The sequence below is a fragment of the Panthera pardus genome, unplaced genomic scaffold, assembly GCF_024362965.1.
Source record: "Panthera pardus isolate Hobbes unplaced genomic scaffold, ASM2436296v1 HiC_scaffold_8, whole genome shotgun sequence".
In the NCBI taxonomy this organism is placed as follows: Eukaryota; Metazoa; Chordata; class Mammalia; order Carnivora; family Felidae; genus Panthera; species Panthera pardus.
Window position 1 is genome coordinate 11,705,120 of NW_026527013.1, and position 18,374 is coordinate 11,723,493.

The window sequence follows — 18,374 nt, forward strand, 5'->3', positions numbered from 1 at the left end:
CTTACAGATAGCATCTATCTATGGCAATTTATATTTGTTTTCCACTCATGGGAGTGACACCAAGTTTTCTTTCTAAATATATTGTAGAAGCAACTCACTTTAAAGGAAGAAAAAAAAAAACCCAACCCTGAAGTAACAAAGGTGGAACACAAATGAGGTAAAAACAAAACAAAAACTATAAAGGTGATACACCAAAGACTAAAGATTGGGAAAATAATGCCCTAGGCAAAATGTCCTCATTCTTGAGGGGCAAGCGGGAGGGCGTCCAAGGGTGCCGGTCTGTCAGATTCATGAGGCCTTTGAGAAGAGGTCACTGACGTGACAGAACCAACATCAAGTTAACGAGATTCTGCTACATCTTGTGAGGATCACACACCACACACGGTGTGCTCCCGAAGCAGGTCAAAAACTGAAGCCAAAGCAAATTCTTGAAACTTAAAAAAAACCAAAGAACCCTTTCTAAAACAAGATATACCCTAGTATTAAGCTGCTCTCAGAAAAAGAAAAAAATAATAATAATAATAAAAAGGGCATTCAGCCAGTTGCTGTATTTAACAAGCCAAATATCATCAAAATCTAATTACCCAACTTTTATTACTCCAACTGCAGTGTAGAGAGATTTCACAGCCACTTGGGGGAATGTACAACTTCTGCAGCCTTTAAACCAAGGCGGAAAGCCAGACAACTCTGCGACACAAGCCCGTGAGGTACACTTTTTGCAAGGAAACGGCTGGCTCTCTTCACCAAAGTTTCCAGCATATTCCAGTAACACACCTAGCACTGCTTACAAACAGTGAGAGAGAGCGATGCAAAAGGAGAGAGAGCAACGCATTTCTGAAACACATCCCCTGAAACGGGGAGGAGGCTCAGTCTGTGGGAACGTCACCTTCGGGCTCTGCATCCGTCTGCTCCGTCTGCTTCTCTTTGGCTCCCGCCGCAGCCGGGGCAGGAGCAGGGGCAGGGGCAGGGGCAGGGGCAGGGGCAGGGGCAGGGGCAGGGGCAGGGACTACCTCGGCACCCTCCGCCTCTGCTGCCACTTCGCCTCCTGCCTCAGCAGCCTCGTTGCCGGCCTGGGCGGCTTCACCCCCAGCCTCTGCTTCGGCGCTGCCCTTCTCAGATGCTGTGCCACACGGTGTCTCCACTTCTCCCAGCTGTTCAGAGTGGGGGCCACGAGCGGCCTCCGCCGAGTCCACGGGGCCTTCCCCTTCGGCCAGCATTTCACCGCGTTCCAGAGCAGGCGCTCCCGCCCCGTCTACGGCTCTCACTGCTGCCGTAATAACCTCAGCTAAGACCTCCGCAGCCACCTCTTCAGGTGTCTCTTCCTTATCCTCACCTCCTAAATTGTCATCTCCTTCGACTTCTGGATCAACGGCTTCGTTGGTGAAAGGGTCTTCACCCTGGCCAAGAAGAGGAAAAGGTCAATGCGGCCTACAGAGCTGTCCAGATGAAAGGCTGAAGGTGGCCCAGGCGGCCAGGAGTCCGGGTTCTTATGATGCCCCTTCAACAACAGAAATGCCTTCAACTACAGCAGGGGAGTTAATCCTACAGGTGCTCAGGGCCTATGGATCCAGAAAAGCTTCGCCACAACTGTTTTGCCTTTTAACTTTAATTTTCTTATTTAGTTAGCTAGGGCGTATGGTATAAGCAGAATAAGGGGGTATTCTTGGTTTTAATATTAGTAATTTCAATCTCTGCAATGGGTTTTTGAAAGATACTTTTCCCCCCTTCTTCAAAGGCTTTGTAAAATTTAGAGGAGAGTATTTACAAATATTTAACACAATAACTGCTCCCCCGCCCCTGTTTTGCACTTTTTAATCCAAGCATATAATTAATAGTGAAGTTCAAAAAGACCTAGGATTTCTTAACCCAATTAAAGCAAAAAAACCCTCATAACAGGAAGCTGAGTTTCAAATTTTAGTTTAAGCACACAGCCCTGGTTATAGAAGAGTTGCCCCATTTTGCAGACAAGGAAATGAGTCTCAGCAACTTGTCAAAGGCCACACGACTATTCAGCATCAATCAGGATTGAACCCAAGTCAGACTCTCAGAAGCCAAACTTCTTTCAGCGTATGCTACAACTGCCTCTAGTTTAGAAAACGTAAACGTCACCACCGGCAGATTAGGAAATAGGTTTTAAAATACAGTGTTTAGGGGATGCCTGGCTGGCTCAGTCAGTGGAGCGTGCGACTTTTGGTCTCAGGGTTGTGAGTTCGAGCCCCACAGTAGGCGTAGAGGTGACTTAAAAAAAAAAAAATCTTTTAAATATACGAATATATAAAATATGGTGTTTGAAGCTTGCGTCTACACCTGACTCAAGAAACTTTAAGTCTGTTTAAGCCATGACACAAAACACTGACCAGTCATGGTTATTTATTTAGGTCCTATGATGCCTTGGGGCGCCTGGGTGGCTCAGTCAGTTGAACGTCCAGTTGACTATTGATTTCGGCTCAGGTCATGATCCCAGAGTTGTGGGATCGAGCCCAGCGTCGGGCTCTGTGTTGTGCATGGAGCCTACTTGAGACTCCCCCTCTCCCTCCCCGACCTTCGCACACGTGTGTGCTCTCTGATTAAAAAAATAAATGCAATAAAAAAATTAGATTCTGTGATGCCTTTTTACCGGGTAGCATGAAGCATCCAATACTGGCAGATTCAATAAATGAGAGGTGGGCAAACAGATCCTTCTAGTCAGGCTGTGCTGGAGCCTAACCGCCAGCCCCAAACAGTGAGGTCTGGGGCTGAGCATTTAACAGATGGGCTTCCCAAGGAGGAACCAGGGGCTCTTCCAGCCGGACCTCTCACTGGGGCACCCTCTCTGGGACTTTTTATTACTCTGCTCGGGTCACTAAGGCACAGTAGTCGTGGCACCACCAGCTCTTTCCTCCCCCTCCCTCTTGTTGGTTGTCTCTGCCAGCAAGTCTCTTTTTGGCTTCTTTCCTGGATAGTTAGCATCTAACTTGCATTTTTCTTTAAGCATCTCACAATCACTTGCTCAGGATTTCATGGATATTCAAGCTTTCCCATGGTGAGCCAGCACCACTGCAGGCGCAAATCAAGCAGGACCGTGTCCCAGACCCCACGCAAGCAGGGGGGGGTCGCAGGAAACCCACCGCCGTGGAACTGCCAAACCTGACACCTTCCGGCGTCCCTTGATTCTTCAAAAGACTTAGAAACGCTAAATACTGTACTCTGGGTGCAATTCTGCACTTGTAGAGTTCATCCTCCATTCCAAAAGCTTCTCCCGTACACTGGACCCCTAAGCACAAACCTTGAGGTATTTTTCCAGCATCTTCACTATGTGTCGGTTGTTCAAAACACTCTTAGCCACATGGAGACTGGTTTTCTTGAACTGTTCAGCAGCCAACTGCAAAGGGAACCAAACGTGGACTTTTAGACCTGGTGTGCAGCAAGGAGCAAGAAAACTAGCCAGGCTACCCTGAGTTGCCCTGGGATCAGCCCTAAACAAGAAAAAGACCAGTATCTTTCTTCACTGTGGCAAGTGGCAAGTCCCAAAATGCCAGACTCCCATAAGGAAAGAAGGCCCTGGAGAGACACTGGAACTGGGGCAGTGTAGAAAAGTCTGATCACCACTGACACACCACGGCCTGCCAGGTACCGTGTGCACGAACAAGCATGAAACGAGAATATTTACACGTCAGATGCTATGCGGACTCAGCATGGGAAAAGGACACGTTTTTTCTTTTCAGTTTCTTGAGTTAAGGTGACTTTATGAGTAAATTCAACGGCAGAAGTAGGGATTCTGCAACCACCTGGACATTTTTGATCTTGGCCCATTGAAACGACACTGCTTATTTGTGTTGTGTTTCCTGGATGATCTTTAATCAACTAGGAGATGCACAGGCAGGTACTGACATCTCCGTTTGATAGTCGGGTGAACGAAGGACAGAGACAAAAACCAGGGCTCGGCAAGTGAGCTAAGGGGCCACATGCGGCCACACCCACTACTTCTGTACTCTGGCTGCTGGTGCCCATCAGCAGCAGACTTGACATGTCAAGAGACCCCATGGAAGTATCTGCCACATGACCCTTTATAAAAAACCTGCCAACACCCTGAGTCTACACGTTTATAGCCTCAGTCCCCACCAGCTAGTTAAGCCCCAATCCGTTCTTAACTCTGGGTCCCCCAGGCCACTGTGCTCTGAATGGCCCTCAGCCTCAGCTTATAGGAAATCTGGTTTGTCAACAACTGGGAAATTTACCTGCGTGGCTTACAGGGAACATTCTCAACCAGGAGAATTTCACCTCCTCTACTGAAGTCCGTTGTTAAGTAACCCATTTTCTCACATTTGAACAGAAATTCGGACGTGTCTTACAATCCACTGACGAAATGACAGACTCAACAGAGTATGTTAAAAAGCTCCTCAAGATGCTCGCATTCCCCACAAGACACAGAAGGCCCCGCGTCCCACCGGTGGCAGCCTGGAAAGGCTCAGCTGGCTCGGCACGAGGAGGGGACTCACCCTGCGGTTGTGATTGTGGTCGACCGAGTGCAGGTGCCGCTGGAGGAGCTGATGCTGCGCGGGGATCAGCATGTCACAAGCCAGGCAGTGAGCCGCCTCTATCTTCTTGAAAAAGTGCTCCTGGCCGATCCCTACGGGTACAACCCAAGTCTGGCGCGATTTGGGACAGCATCAGGTGATGCTGTCCTCCTGCTCCCCAACAGGGCCCACGTTTTGTCCTGGTGAGTTCGTCCCCAAGGATCAGGTTAGGACAGAATCTGTGACAGGCAACACCTGCCCTCTAGCAGGAGGGTGCGGACGGAAGCACATCTGCACTGGGCAATTTTACTCAACTCTTTTCATCCGTCTGGTCATTTCATACAAAGGACGAAGAAACGTCAGGGGGCGTAGGATCACTCCGAAAAGCCACCAGTAAAGTGACCTTCATTAGACACACTCGAGGGCTTCTTTCCATTGCTAGGCGTCCCACCCGAGGGTCCTCAGGTCACATGCTCAGCAACCCTACAACGGGCTGGCTTTGCACCCAGCCGCGCGCCCCAAGACCACGACTCACCTTTGAAAGGGTCTGGTTTGGGTTTTGCGCTTTCCTTCTCCATCAGCTCCTGACGCCGCTTCTCAATTTTCTTATTCCTGTTTACGATGTACTCCTAGAGAAGATGGCACCGAATGAAACGGCAGGGCGCTGTGTCTGCCTGTCTCCCGGCCGCACCAGAGGCGGCTCACCAAGGGCGGCTGCCAAGCCCCTGGGGGAGGACAGCCCTGTCTCAGCCGCCCCAGGACGGGGAGATGGCTCTCCGAGCAGCTCGCGGGAACTACAGTGGCCAGAGCGCTCAGCTCTCCCTCGGACCTGGGACTTGTACGCTGTTATTCTGGAAAGCCCAGGCCTCATACTTCCCTTCCCCATCCCTTCTCTGTGAGGGATCTGACTCCGGCAGGCCCATCAGGAAACACTGTGATGGACACCAAGTGTGCTTTACCTGGAGGAACTGCACGGTCTTGTCAGGGAGTTTGGTACTTATAAACCTCAGTGTCTCTTTGTGAAATTTGCTTTGTAGATGCTTCTGGATTTCATCTTCTTCAAAGCTACGAAACTTGCACACAGAACAGGCGAACTGAATCCTGGAGAGGGAAGACGAAAAGAGCAATGATGCAATCAGTTCACCTCCAGTCAGAACTGCAATGGAAATGGGAAAGCAATTTCTGTACCAAGACTTCTGACTTCACACAGAGCATCAGAGTAGCCATTACCCCAGGTTTCCCCATCTCAAGAATGGGAGTAAAACCTTGCGAGTAGTTCAGGGAGGTGATTCATGCGCCATTCCAGTCTGCTGGGCCCAAAGGCCCCTAAGAGAGCACCCTAAGGTGGAGATTTTCCAAAACTGTGGACTCTCTAAAAGCCTCCAGACCACTGCTCTGGGGGGGCATAGTAATTCCATAACTTCTTTCTGCAGCCACCAGAATAACATGAGATAACCTCATTTAAAAACATTGTTTTTACATGTTTATCTTTGAGAGAGAGCACGCAAGCAAGCTCATTGATTGGGGGAGGGGCAGAGAGAGGGAGACACAGAATCCGAAGCAGGCTCCAGTCTCTGAGCTGTCAGCACAGAACCCAACGCGGGGCTTGAACCCATGAACTGCGAGATTATGACCTAAGCCGAAGTCAGATGCCCAACCACTGAGCCACCCAGGCACCGCTGTATACTTTTTAATGTTTATTTTCGAGAGAATGGACATGAGCAGGGGAGGGGCAGGGAGACAGAGGGAGACGCAGAATCCAAAGAAGGCTCCAGGCTCTGAGCTGTCAGCACAGAGCCCGAAGTGGGGCTCCAACCCACGAACCTCGAGATCATGACCTGAGCTGAAGTCGGATGCCCAATGGACTGAGCCACCCAGGCGCCCCTGAGGTAACCTCCGTGAGGGGGTATTCCTGGAAGACCTTACACAATTTAAGACCTATAAAACCCAAGATAAGTTTTCCCATGGGACTCAATGCAAAGACCTGTCATACCAAATTTTACAGCTAAAACCACATTTCTTTGTTGCCTGCTTCCAAAATCTCACAAATGCAGTCACGCTGTAGGGCAAGAGGAGCGCAGCTTGCAGAGCCCTATGCCCCCAGAGCGGGGCGCTGCTTCCCTCGGCTCTGCCCAGGAGGCCCTGGCGCACATGGGGTAATGGCATGGACCTGGTGGCACTCAGGAGTCCTCATCTACCAACTCAGACTGCTGCCGGCCCCCGATGGCAGGCTTCTCCTCTCTGGACAAGATACGACACTTACTTTTGCACATACTCTCATTGGAGGAGTGCACAGAAAAAGTTCTGGGGCCCTATGTGTACGAATGCGTACAACTCTCAGGGTTCACGCTTCCTTGTGACTATTTCTCCAAGTCTCTTTGAGGACCCTCTGTCACTAGGGTGGAGTCTAAAGATTCCTTCTGAAGAAAATGTCATCTCCGTTCTCATACAGCATGGAAATAGACCTGATCTAGCCACCGTTCATTACTTATTCATTTACAGACAAGCATTTCAGGGACGCCTGGGTGGCTCAGTTGGTTAATTGCCCGACTCCTGATTTCGGCTCAGGTCGCGATCTCCTGGTTCATGAGTTTGAGCCCCACATCGGGCTCCGTGCTAATGGTGCAGAGCCTGTCTGGGATTCTCTCTCTCCCTCTCTCTGCCCCTTCCCTGCTTGCTCAGTCCCAAAATAAATAAATAAACTTAAAAAACTAAAAATAAAAACAAATGTTTCGATGAATTTCTGTTTAACACTTGGAAGTGCCTACTTTCCAGTTCCTGCCTTTCCTGCCTCTACAGTTAGCTCTTTTGCTAACATCTGTTTTGCACTTCTCTGCACAGGAAAAGCACCACCCCATCTGAGCCATAAAGGATTCCCCATCAGGTCATACAGAGAGCCTGTGTGTAGAGAAACAGCCGCGAGCAGTCAAGGCCCGAGCAACCAAGCGCTCACAAGGCCACCAGTGGTTTCCATTTCTAGTCAGCAGCCACCTGATCACTGAAAAGGCAGAGAGGCACATGGTGTGGTCACACCAACACCCTTCGCACTTTTGCAATTCTTTTTATACCTAGAGACTAAATTTTTAAAGTAGCACCTAAACGTATACAATTGCCATGCCGTACTCCAGAGGCGGTCCGGATTTGGTCAAGACACCCAAAGCACCTTCTTAGCAGCTCTGCTGAAGTTCGCCTGTCTGGGGTGACAGATAATAAGCCAAGGACTGGGAAACCCCCTACGGGTCGGCAGGAGAGCAACAGTGCCCCCTGCTGGACACATGCGGGCCAGCGACTCACTGGCAAGAACGTAGTGCCATCGGCATCTCCCAAGTTTTGTCTCCTCTCGACCTCACTTGGATTTCCTGACAGACACCACAGTCAGATCAAACCAGACCGCTCCTGCGTTGTGCAGTGAAGACAGATGAGCTCAGGAGAACCCCACCAGTGCCCGGGTTCCTGCCAACCTCCCCCTGGGCCTGCCTCCTCACCTGTCTGCCGCTCGGTCTCGCATGCGGTCTCTCCTCCTTTGCTTTTCCTTTCTCTTCTTTACTTCATCATCCTCATCGTCCTTCTCTCCTGTAACAGAGAAGTCCCTTCGAGACGCCCTGAGGAGCCTGCAGAGATGCTGAGCACCAGGGCTTGATGGGGACCACGGCTCGGCCACCACCAGGCACCCCGTGCCTGCCGCCACCTCCAACACAGCAGGGTCAGGACACCCTGAGGCACCAATAGTCTGTCAAAGGCTCCCAACAGGGATAGGCCTTTGATGAGAACCCTTGGGAGTTCTCAGGAAGTCAGCTCACATGCCCCCATGGTGTGACGAGGCTGGGATGGGCCAGGGACCCGGCCTGCCCATCCCACTCACACCACGGCCACCTGCTCTCTCTGTCCTTCCCTGTCCTGCTTTTCTGATCCAGTGCCCTGCCATCGGTCTTCTCCCAAAATCACTTAAGGAGAGAGAGAAGCGATTCTTCCCAGATAAGAGGCAGCAGCGGGAAGGCCTCAGAAAATAGAGCAAGCCGCTCTACCGCCCTCCGTCCCACCTCTAGGTGGACCATGACGACTGTCCCATCAGCCTCCTCTGAACTAGGGCCTCAGCAGGTCTGACAGTCCTTGCTGGCCCGAACTCTATCTTCCACTCACAAAAACCGTCCATCTAGGGCTTTCCCAGGGCTACGAGGGAAGCAGTCCTAGAAACAAAAGTGGGAAGAGACCAATTGGTCCTCCGTCCGTCCCCTGGGGCCAGCGCAGAGGCTCCTCTGAGCGCTGTGCAGCCCAGCGTCCCGATGTGAAGCGAGGCCAGGCCAGGTCACCACGGCTCAGGGCCAGGGCCAGACACTGAAAAAAGGTTGGATAAGCATCTGAACTGTAACCCCTACCCCTGATGCCAGTCACGAGACTGTCCCACGAAGATGGCGACCGGCGTGCGCTGCTCAGAAGCCTCTCAAAAGGGCGTGTGGGATTTTTGGCAAGAGGTCACTGCCTGAAACTATTACTGTTGTTTAATAGCAAAGTCATCCCGGGTAGGTAGCAGGACCTGCGCGCAATAAACATGTCACCTTTGCTTTAGCATTTACCCTGCTGCATGAGCTGCGTACTGCTGTGTGGTCCCAAGCCATAGGAGTAATCACTTCAATAAACAATGTGGGAGGGCCTCAGAGGGTTGGCCAAGTCTAAACACATACAAGGAGCATCTAAGCCAGGGGCCTGCAGATTTATGGCAGCAGAGCCACAAAGGAGCCAGCCTGTGATTCTTGGGGAAAACCAGCTATGGACAGACCAATGGGAACAGGAAAAGAAACAAATGGCAAGCTCAAGGCCACGGTGTCTCGGGCTGCTTCTCCACACCCCCCCGGAAAGGGTTGAACCTTGCTCTGCTCTTGCCGGTTACTTGAGACTCTTCGGTCTCCCACAATGGCACTGATGAGACCTGCTGAGCAGGGAATATCTCTGGAGGACCCGGGCTTGGGTGCACGTGACAGGCCCCCCACCTTCCCCACCCCCCACCCCCAGCTCCCACCCCAGGAAGGTGTCTGAACTCAGTCCCACACAGCCATGTGTGCTGCTGCCGCCAGCATGCCCACCACAGAGGCTGAGAGCACAACGCTGGGCTGGCAACGCAGGGAAGTGTGAAAAGAAAGAAGCCCAGGAAAAAACAGTACAGGGACCTGCAACAGGCCAATAGGGAACAGAGTGGACAGGCTGGAGAGCACCTTTTCTTTTCTTTCTTGCGTTTCTGAGACTCTCCCTTCCCTGCCACTGCAAGCTGCTGCACATACTCAGAGATGAGGTTTGCCCCCTCTCGTGACAGCCTGTATCAAGTGAGGCAGACAGACCTGTTTCCAGCAAGTGCTGCTCTAAGCACTGGAGCAAAGCCTGGGGGTGAGCACCACGGCCAAGGCCCACCCGGTGGCCACGGCCCCTCTTCTGCCCTGAGCCGCCAGGCCCTCCATCCAGGCCCTGGGCTTGCTCAGAAGTCCAGCCTGGCCGGGAGCCGGGCAGTCACAGCAAAGCTCAGAGGGACATGGAGCGATGCCTACCTCTCTGCCTCCCGGAGTCAAAGAACTCGTCCTCCTGAAAAAGGGCACACACAAAGTTGGACGGTGAGGTGGAGTTTCCAGAACTCTCCACAACCAACCTAGCACCCTGCCACCACCTGGTCACAATGTGTTAGGACAAGTCTCAGGGCAGTGGGACAGAGGCTGTGTGTGTCCTATCACTGTTCCTGGTTGCCTTCTGAGATTCTGTAACGACTAACGTGCTGTTTTATTAAAGTCAGTGGCCCTCTTTCAGTTCTTTCTAAAGCTAAAGAATTCCCTCTGGCCAACACACCCGCACAGTTCTGCACATGGGAATGCCAACAGCCCATCCATCAGCTCTATATCAAGAAACCCTGATTTGTGGGATGCTAGTTCCAGCACTCTTTACTGAAAAGGAGCTTTACCAAATTTCCAGGCCACCTGTTTACATTTATCAAGGTAATAACAAATGCACCCAACTGAAAAGCGCAATACTGCCCATTTCTTAGCCATCAAGCTCAAGGTTAAATTATTCAGCAGCAGATACACAGAATATCTAGATCCCAGACTCGAGATCTAGGGAAGCTAGATACAGAGCAAGTAAGATTCGCCCAGAAAAACCCGAAAATTCACTGTATTCTGCCTCCCCGACCCCCCACCCACGTGAGCATCAGAAGGACTTGGTTGAGACCTTCATATACTCAGATCTCCAGGCCCTGCCCCAGACATGGATCAGAATTTGCCGGGAGTGGGGCGGGTAGGCAAAGGCTGACTACCTAGGTGCTTGTGCATGGTCCTGGCTAAGAGTTGGCCTTAAATGCCTGTCTCTCATGATTGGTTTTGAAGGCGGAAAAACATGGAGGCAGCTGAGCACCAGCACAAAGCGGGCAGTAAGTAAGGCTTCCGTGCCAGTTTGAAAGCCTCAGCGCACACAGCCCACTGCACTTACCATGTGCGGAGCTAGGAACATCACTGAGGACACAAGAGTGTCTGTGGGGGAAGGGCTAGGAGTGTTTTCAGGAAGAGAAGCATCGTTGGTTTTTGTTTTAGAGAGAGAGAGTGAGAGAGAGCGTGCGCACAAGCGGGGGAAAGGGGCAGAGGGAGAGAGAGAATCCCAAACAGGTTCTGAGCTGTCAGCGTGTAGAGCCAGACGCAGGGCTCGATCCCACGACCCTGGGATCATGACCTGAGCAGAAATCAAGAGTCGGACACTCAACCAACTGAGCCCCAGGAAGGGAAGTACTGTTAGAAGTACAAATCTTGAGCTGCAAGTCAGACTCTTAAATCCACTCACACAGCAGTCAAGTCTACCACAGAAGCTGTTCCTGCCTCTTTGGGAGAGAGAGGGTAATAATGTAAAGAAGAAATCCCACACCAGAAACAAAGGAGGCTGACCAGTGAAGTTGGACTTACACCCCTGAATTCTTCATCTCCTGACCGGAAGTCAACAGCTCCATCATCTACCGGACACAAAGAAGAGGGAAAATCAGCCCCTCCGTAGTTAGCCCACTCCCTCCTTTCACCCTCCCAAGCTCACCACCCAGAGCAGCCAGCACTTGTCCTGACTACAGTGGGGGCCATGGGAGTGCGGGTGATACGCGCCACCCTGGAGTTCAACACACGTCCACTGTATGGACGGGCAGGAGGAGCGCCAAGCACAAAAACGGACACATCTCACACCCACCCGGGCCTGCTGGCCCCCAGGGCATACCATTTTCAGAAAAATCTCCTTCGCTGTCAGCCCGGGCCAGTTTGGTGTCAGGCTCATCGTAGATGTACAACTGCTTCCGTTTCCTGCCCATGCTGTCTGGGCCACAGCGGTCAAACCCTCTCCGTCTGGGCTACAGACACAAGCACATCCGATGTACCGCTTACCCCGACCATTAAGAAACCCCAGAGAAACGAAGATCGGAGAAGTTGTAAGATCAGAGAACAAAGGCAGGAAAGATCTTTGATCTTGTCACAAAACAAACAAAGATGACTGTAGTTGAACCCCCCCCCACCCACAATTTTATGCTAAGATGTTGGACACAAAAAGCCACATATGTGATCACGTTCCCGTGAAAGGTCTAAGAGAGGTAAATCTACAAAGACAGAAAGATTAACAGTTGTCAAGGCTGGAGTAGAGAGCAGGGAGTGACTGCTAATGGCAGAGGTTGGCTTCTTTCTGGATTGATGGAAATGCTGTAAAATTAGACGGTGGTGAAGGTTGTGCAATTCTGTACGTTTTTACTAACACTCAACTGTACACTTAAAAAATGAGTGAATTTTACAGTACCCAAATTTTCCCCAATAAAGCTGTTTGAGAAGTCGGCAAATCAGAGAACTTCCCAAGGGCTTACCCGATCCCTCATCCGAGTCTGCGACCGGCCGCATCCGTAGGGCGCAGAGTTGTCATAGCCGCCGGCCCCCTGCATGCCCATTACACTGAAGTCTGGGGCCATGGACTGGGAGAAGAGGGAAGGCGGTGGCCTGCTGGGGGAGGGGCCTCCCAGGCCCCGCCCACCCACATAGTTCATCTCCGTCCAGGGAGCGGACAGGGGCTCGGAGGAGGCTGCCGGAGGCGGCAAGAAAGGGTCGCTGCGCATGAAGGTGCTGGGGGTGCTCCGGTCCTGGAAGCGGCCCTGGCCCTGGCCCCGGCCCCGCATGAAGCCATCAAGGGAGCCCCGCTCACGGGCTGGGTCCCGGCAGTCACTGTACTGACTGTTAAAGCCCCCATTTCGGTCAGGCCCCAGGTCAAAATCATAATCGTAGCTGTAGCTGGGGCGGTACGGATGGTGCTCAGGCAGACAAGACCTGGAGTCATAGGACTCAAACGACTGGAAGCGGAAGGAGCTGCAAAGGAAGCATAACCATCACTTCACTCTGGGCCCAAGCGCAAGTCTCCCGCAAAGCTGGCTTCCCGACATTCAGAACAGCACACTGCACCACCACGCAGCCCTCCTGAAAGCTCAGAAGGCAAAGCGCACCAACGATCCCCCTTGAACGTTGTTGAACGAGGTGCATGGAGCCCTTGGCTGTGAGAGCAAGAGGGTCTACTGGTACCTGACGCAGACACAAGGAGTCTGGTGTCATTTAGCTGACAGTCATACCCTAAGCCCCACCACTCAGGAAACCAGAAAGTCCTATTACAATGCCTCTGCCCCGATAACGCCCAACTCATCTACTCCATGTTCAGGAAGGAGCTGAGGAAAACCCTCCCTGGAAGAGGGGGTGCCCACTGCCATCTGCACAAAGCTGGGGTGTGGGATCCCCAGGGAAGGGCTCAGGTCCATAATCACCTGTCCCGGTCCTGCATGCCCTCCCCACCGCCGCTGCTCCCGCCCCTGCCTCCTTCCTTGGACATCATGTCCAAACGTTGATTGATCTTGGCGATGAGAGAGTCGGAATTGTCAGTACACGGCTCTGGACCATAAGAAGCCATGTGCATGGCAGGGCCCCCAGCTCCCAGGCTGTCGCTGGCCTTGGTGGCCTCCCACGAGGCTGGGCCATAGCTGTAGGTCGCTCCTGTGGTGACGCTGGTGTTCTGGGCACCATAATAATTGTAGTTTTCATAACCTGCCACGGGGAGGAAGAGCCAAATCAGACCTCAGCGGCCCCAAGGTCTACAGCAGCCACGTCTGGAGAGAAGCACTCGCTGCCCACAGAGAAGGAAGACTGTTAAGGAACCAGTGGCGCTGACATCACCCCACGCTGTGAATATCACCCGCCAAAGGGCGGCAAGAGAGGGACAGAGGCTGAGCCTCAGCCACGAGTGGTTGGCTTTCCGCACCAGATCTGAACACTTGCTCCCCACTCAAAGCCAGAGGTGGCTGAGAGCCCGTGAATGGCAGTTGGGGCTGCTGCTCCCATAACACAGTCACGATCCCCAGCTGCCAGCAAGTTCCTGACACTGCCTGGGCCTGCCAAGCCTTCAGGAGAGCTGTGGGCACAGCCACAATAGGACGCCGGGTGGTAGGGGAGCATGGGGAGGGGTTAGGTCTCTGTATCCCAGCCCCTCTGGGATCGGGTGGCCGATCAGAAGCCTTCTTGCGCACCCACAGATCCCCAGAGGGCCTACCTTGCCAGCTGGCCACACCGGTTCCGTATGCACCTGAGAGAAACAAAAATAGACAAGAGCTTTGTTTACAGAATGAAAGTGCCTGAGACACACCCCCCCGCCCCCCCAGCCCCAACTGTCACCTTCCTCCACCAACCGCAGGTCTAGGGCTGCGGGCAGCTGTGGCAGTGCTGTGGGAGGGGCACCCCTGGTTGGCCATTGAGGCCAGGAATGGCTGGGGCCCACTAGCTGTAAAACTCATTTCCTACAGCTCTACTCAGCTAAGCATGATCCAGACTTCTCTTGTAGGCAAGCCTGATCTCTCCCATCAGGACAATGAGAAAGGACAAGTGCAGCCTTCCCAGGAAGTGTCCAGTGTGGGCCACCAGCCAAGAGGCGGACAAGGCTAGATCCTCTGGCAGAACCCTTTGAAAGTGCCAGTTCTCACCACTTGCCAGAGCTCAGGCACCGCTAACACAGTGAGTACATCAGTGGAAGATTGTGTCCCCAACTCAACTAAGCAAGGGGACATTATGTACCCAAGCGACATGGAAAAAGCCTCCTCCTGGGAAACTTGGTGATGGGAGAAAAAGTGACCCCACCACCCTCAATGGTGCTGGGGGCAAATTCCAGGGCCAGAGAACAAAGAAAGCCCTCATCCCATCCCCTGGAACAAATGCTGGCAAAAAGCAGACAACCTCGCCACCAGGGAGGACATTCTGGTCCTTTAAACATCCTGAGCATCCAGCATTATGATCTAGATTCCAGAGCAGGGCCAGCAAACAGGGCCCCAGGCCAAATCTAGCCCATTGCCTGTTTTTGTACAGCCCGCAAGCTAAGGATGGGTGTTAGCTTTGTAAATGGTTGGAGATGGGAAGGGAAAAAAAAAGAAAAAAAAAAAAAAGAGTATTTCATGACGTGAATTTTGACATGAAATGCACCATTTATATATTTGTCAAAACTCACAGAACTGTGCAACCACAGCGACTAATTTAAACTGTGGATTGTAATTAACGACAATGTATTGACATTGACTTGTTACTGATAATAAACATACTGCACTAATGCAAGATATTAATAATAAAGGAAACTGCTGGGGTGAAAGGAGACTATCTGCTCAACCCCGTTAAGTCTAAAACTACTAAAAAATAAAGTCTATTAATCATAAAAATCTCTTATCATACCCTCAGCTATTTGCTCTGAATAATAAATCCCTAAAATAAAGGCTCTTTCACCACGTATGAAAACTATACGGTATGCAAATTTCAGTATCTTTAAATATTACTGGCACACAACCACGTCTGTTTGTTTGTAAACATCTCTGGGACTTTTGCATGGCAGAGACCGTATAGCCCCAAAGCCAAAAGTTTACAATGCAGTCCTTTACAGAAAAGGTCTCCTCCAGATCCTTGGGCTAGCCCTAGTGTGCCTGTCACGCTCTCCAGGTTACGGTCACCATCCCGGGCTCTGGCAGGCTAGCGCCTCAGGTGTGTGTGGGGTGGAATCCACGCCTCCCCGTGAAGTCTTACCTTGGGTGTTGGTGGGTCCAGCACTCCATGCCCCATAGCCTGCGAAGAGAAGACCTGTGAGTTAGGATCCTATTTGTCACACGGAAAACGGGTGCTTCTGAGGCGCTCTGAGGCACCTAGAGTGGTCGCCTTCAAGGACAGTTCAGTGCCAGCCTCCCAAGAAGGCAGCATAACCACAACACTGTCCCTCTAAAAGTCCTGAGTGGGCTGATTGCCATTACCACACTCCACACACAGGCTTGAGGTCAAAGCAGAAAAGAGTGGGGGGGGATAGACTTTGGGGCCAGCTCTGCCAGTAGCCTGTGGAGGAAGCTTGGCCTGAGCCTCCATTCACAAGTCGGGATGACACAGGACAAGGTGCCAGCTAACCCAGTACTAGGATACAGTTGTGTCCGCATTCCCAGTTTGGCCCACCCACCAAGCAGTCCCAAGTCCCCCATAACTGAGCACAAAGTTCAGAATTTGGAGACGACTGTGCCTCTCCAGGCCTCACTTCTTTGTGACCACGGACCCTCCCTCCCATGCTCCCCTGGGCCTTCATGTCCCAGGGCTTCAGCCTGGCCTAAGGCATCCGGGCTGCAGTCTCTCTGTGGTGGCTCCCCTTGCCCCTGCAGACTCCCGTGACAGCATCTGTCTGGGCCCTCTTCATTTCTGTGTCCCTGGAGCCTCAAACGGAGCTGGGCACAGGCAGCCATCCACACCTGTCAATGATCCTCACCTTTACAAAACAGGAATATACCCTGTCTCTCTCTCCAGAACAACCCAAGCCACTAGCCAAGTGCCTAGTGTGTGCCCACACATGACAGGCAACGGGCACATGTTGGTTGGTGTCCCCGAATGCCATTTAGAGATGACAGAGCTAAGCCTTGGAGATTCAGAGGCACGTTGCTGAAGTTTGCCCTTTGCAGGCTACGGTCTCCCTTGCCACACAGCCTTTTCTACACCTGTGCGGTAGAAAAACAGAGCAGCGATCCCAATGGCAAGTGACCAACTACAGAACACTAGTCTAAATACCATATACTAATCACATAACCTCATAACACCCCTTCAGATAGATAATATTTACCCTATTGTCCCAGAGGCTCAAGAGGCTGGCACTTGCCCATGATCATGGAGCTGGAGAATGGAAGAACTGAGACATGAACTCAGATGTAGGTGCCTCCTATGGTCAGGAACCAACTGTCAAGGCTCAGCGAGTCCTGAGAAATAACTCGAGGTGGAAAAGCCACAGAGGGACTCAAGGAGGCCCCAGCATCCAACCGGAACCTGAAGGGTTCTGGCAGGTAGGAAGTCAGGAGCATAAAACCTCTTCGTGCTCAGGTCGTGCATAGGGCAGGGTTACTGGCTGAAAGATCTGGTGGGAAGCAGGCAAGGAATTGCGAGACCCAGGTAGACTGCAGAAAAGACGGGGAAAGCCAGGGTGAGCCACCCCAGAACACTGGAGACACCCAAGCACACCAGGCACCTCAACAGCTCTCTTGCAATTCCTGCTGCTGGATCCTAACACTGCCACCTTTCAAGATCAGTGCCTTTCTTTAGCTGTTGTAACGAAGACCAGACTGCTTGCTTCCCCAACCTCGGATACATACTTGGATAGGGACGGCACCTGGTTAAGCCCCCCACCCCACGTATTCCAACATCAACTGTTACCCACGGACAAACCTGGCTTCCAGCGCACAGCAAAAGCGTCCTAGAAATCTCGGATTCTGGACACTGAGAGCTAGTCGCTCGAGAAAATCCGTCCTGCCGCAGACCCTGAGGCCCAAGTGGGGAAAAGGCACGTCCCCTCTTACACAGCCCCCAGACACCTCCAGGCCACAACGAGGGGCTGCCTGAAGGAAGGCCAAGAATCTGCCACCACCCCAGGGCACATCAGGTTTGCAATTCTGCACGAGACCCAACACCCGACCCTCGAAGTCCTGTCCCAGGCCAGCACGAGTCGCGTACGCGGCAGGCGCCCGCCGACACTAGCCCCCGCGGAGACCTCGCACTGGTGGGGCAAGGCCCGACCAGCGCCGCCCGGACGGCTTCCGGGACGGGCGCGACGGAGCACGTGCACAGCGTGCAGGCCCCGGCCAAGCCTCACATCCCCGAGATAGGCAGCCGAACTCCCTCGGCCTCCAACCGCGGGCCCCGCGCCCCACAAGCTCGTGCCGTGGCTCCGCCCCCGGGAGCCGCCATTTTGTGGTCTTCCGAAGCGGGAAGGCGGACCTCCGAGCGGCGGGGTCGACCGGGCCAGTCCCGCCGGGTCTGAGGGGTAGAAACGGCTAGGACAGCCCAAGGCGCCCCCCGAAGCCCGCCGCAGCGTCGGCCCGCCGAACCCCGCCCGCCTCCTCAGGCCTCGTCGGCCAATCCCCACGCAGCGCCCTGGGAGCGACGACTCCGAGGTCCAATGAGCAGCGCGCGCGCGCCCCGGCCTCCTCTCCGCTGGGTCGGGCTGGAGTAACCGTGCTCGGGCGTAGGCCCTGTCCCCGCGGCCCTCTACGCAGCGGCGGCTGCGTCGCCCGAGCAGCGCCTGGCCACCCCACCTCGAAATGAGCCGCCCAAACGAACCTCCGTAGCCCTGCTCCATGTCTTCAGCTCGGCCCGCCAGCAGCCCCTTTTTCTAGGGTGCCACAGGACGCATGCGCTCAACACACTTTCCGACGTCCGCTACTGGAAGACCAGGCGCATACGTCACTCCTTCCGCACACCACCACTGGCTGGCTTTCGCGGCGCACCCGCCCGTCGCCCCAGTCGGCCTTCCGGTTGCTTGGAATCGGCTTTCACGGCATCTTGGGAGTTTTGGTCCGGA

General features: G+C 53.0%; 1 protein-coding gene across 1 annotated transcript; it reads right to left on the bottom strand.

Moving 5' to 3' along the window:
- Positions 1-575: 575 nt before the first annotated feature.
- AKAP8 (A-kinase anchoring protein 8) lies at positions 576-18,261 on the bottom strand. Its single transcript, XM_053898208.1, has 14 exons — positions 18,134-18,261; positions 15,581-15,619; positions 14,073-14,105; positions 13,294-13,570; positions 12,355-12,847; positions 11,724-11,853; positions 11,426-11,472; positions 10,034-10,067; positions 7,982-8,069; positions 5,456-5,597; positions 5,032-5,125; positions 4,479-4,609; positions 3,266-3,361; positions 576-1,397 (listed from the first exon to the last, which is right to left on the bottom strand). Exons 1-14 carry the CDS (start codon positions 18,150-18,152, stop codon positions 867-869), a joined length of 2,154 nt encoding a protein of 717 aa, XP_053754183.1. The 5' UTR covers positions 18,153-18,261; the 3' UTR covers positions 576-866.
- Between the last annotated feature and the right edge of the window lie 113 nt (positions 18,262-18,374).

What these genes read in the sequence shown, in the direction of transcription:
- AKAP8 (XM_053898208.1), bottom strand. An exon ending in GGCATGCAGGACCGGGACAG is followed by an intron (nt 12,848 to 13,293) that starts GTGATTATGGAC and finishes CTTCCTTTGCAG; the next exon opens with CTCCTTCCGCTTCCAGTCGT. An exon ending in AGACTCGGATGAGGGATCGG is followed by an intron (nt 11,854 to 12,354) that starts GTAAGCCCTTGG and finishes TTGTGTCTGTAG; the next exon opens with CCCAGACGGAGAGGGTTTGA.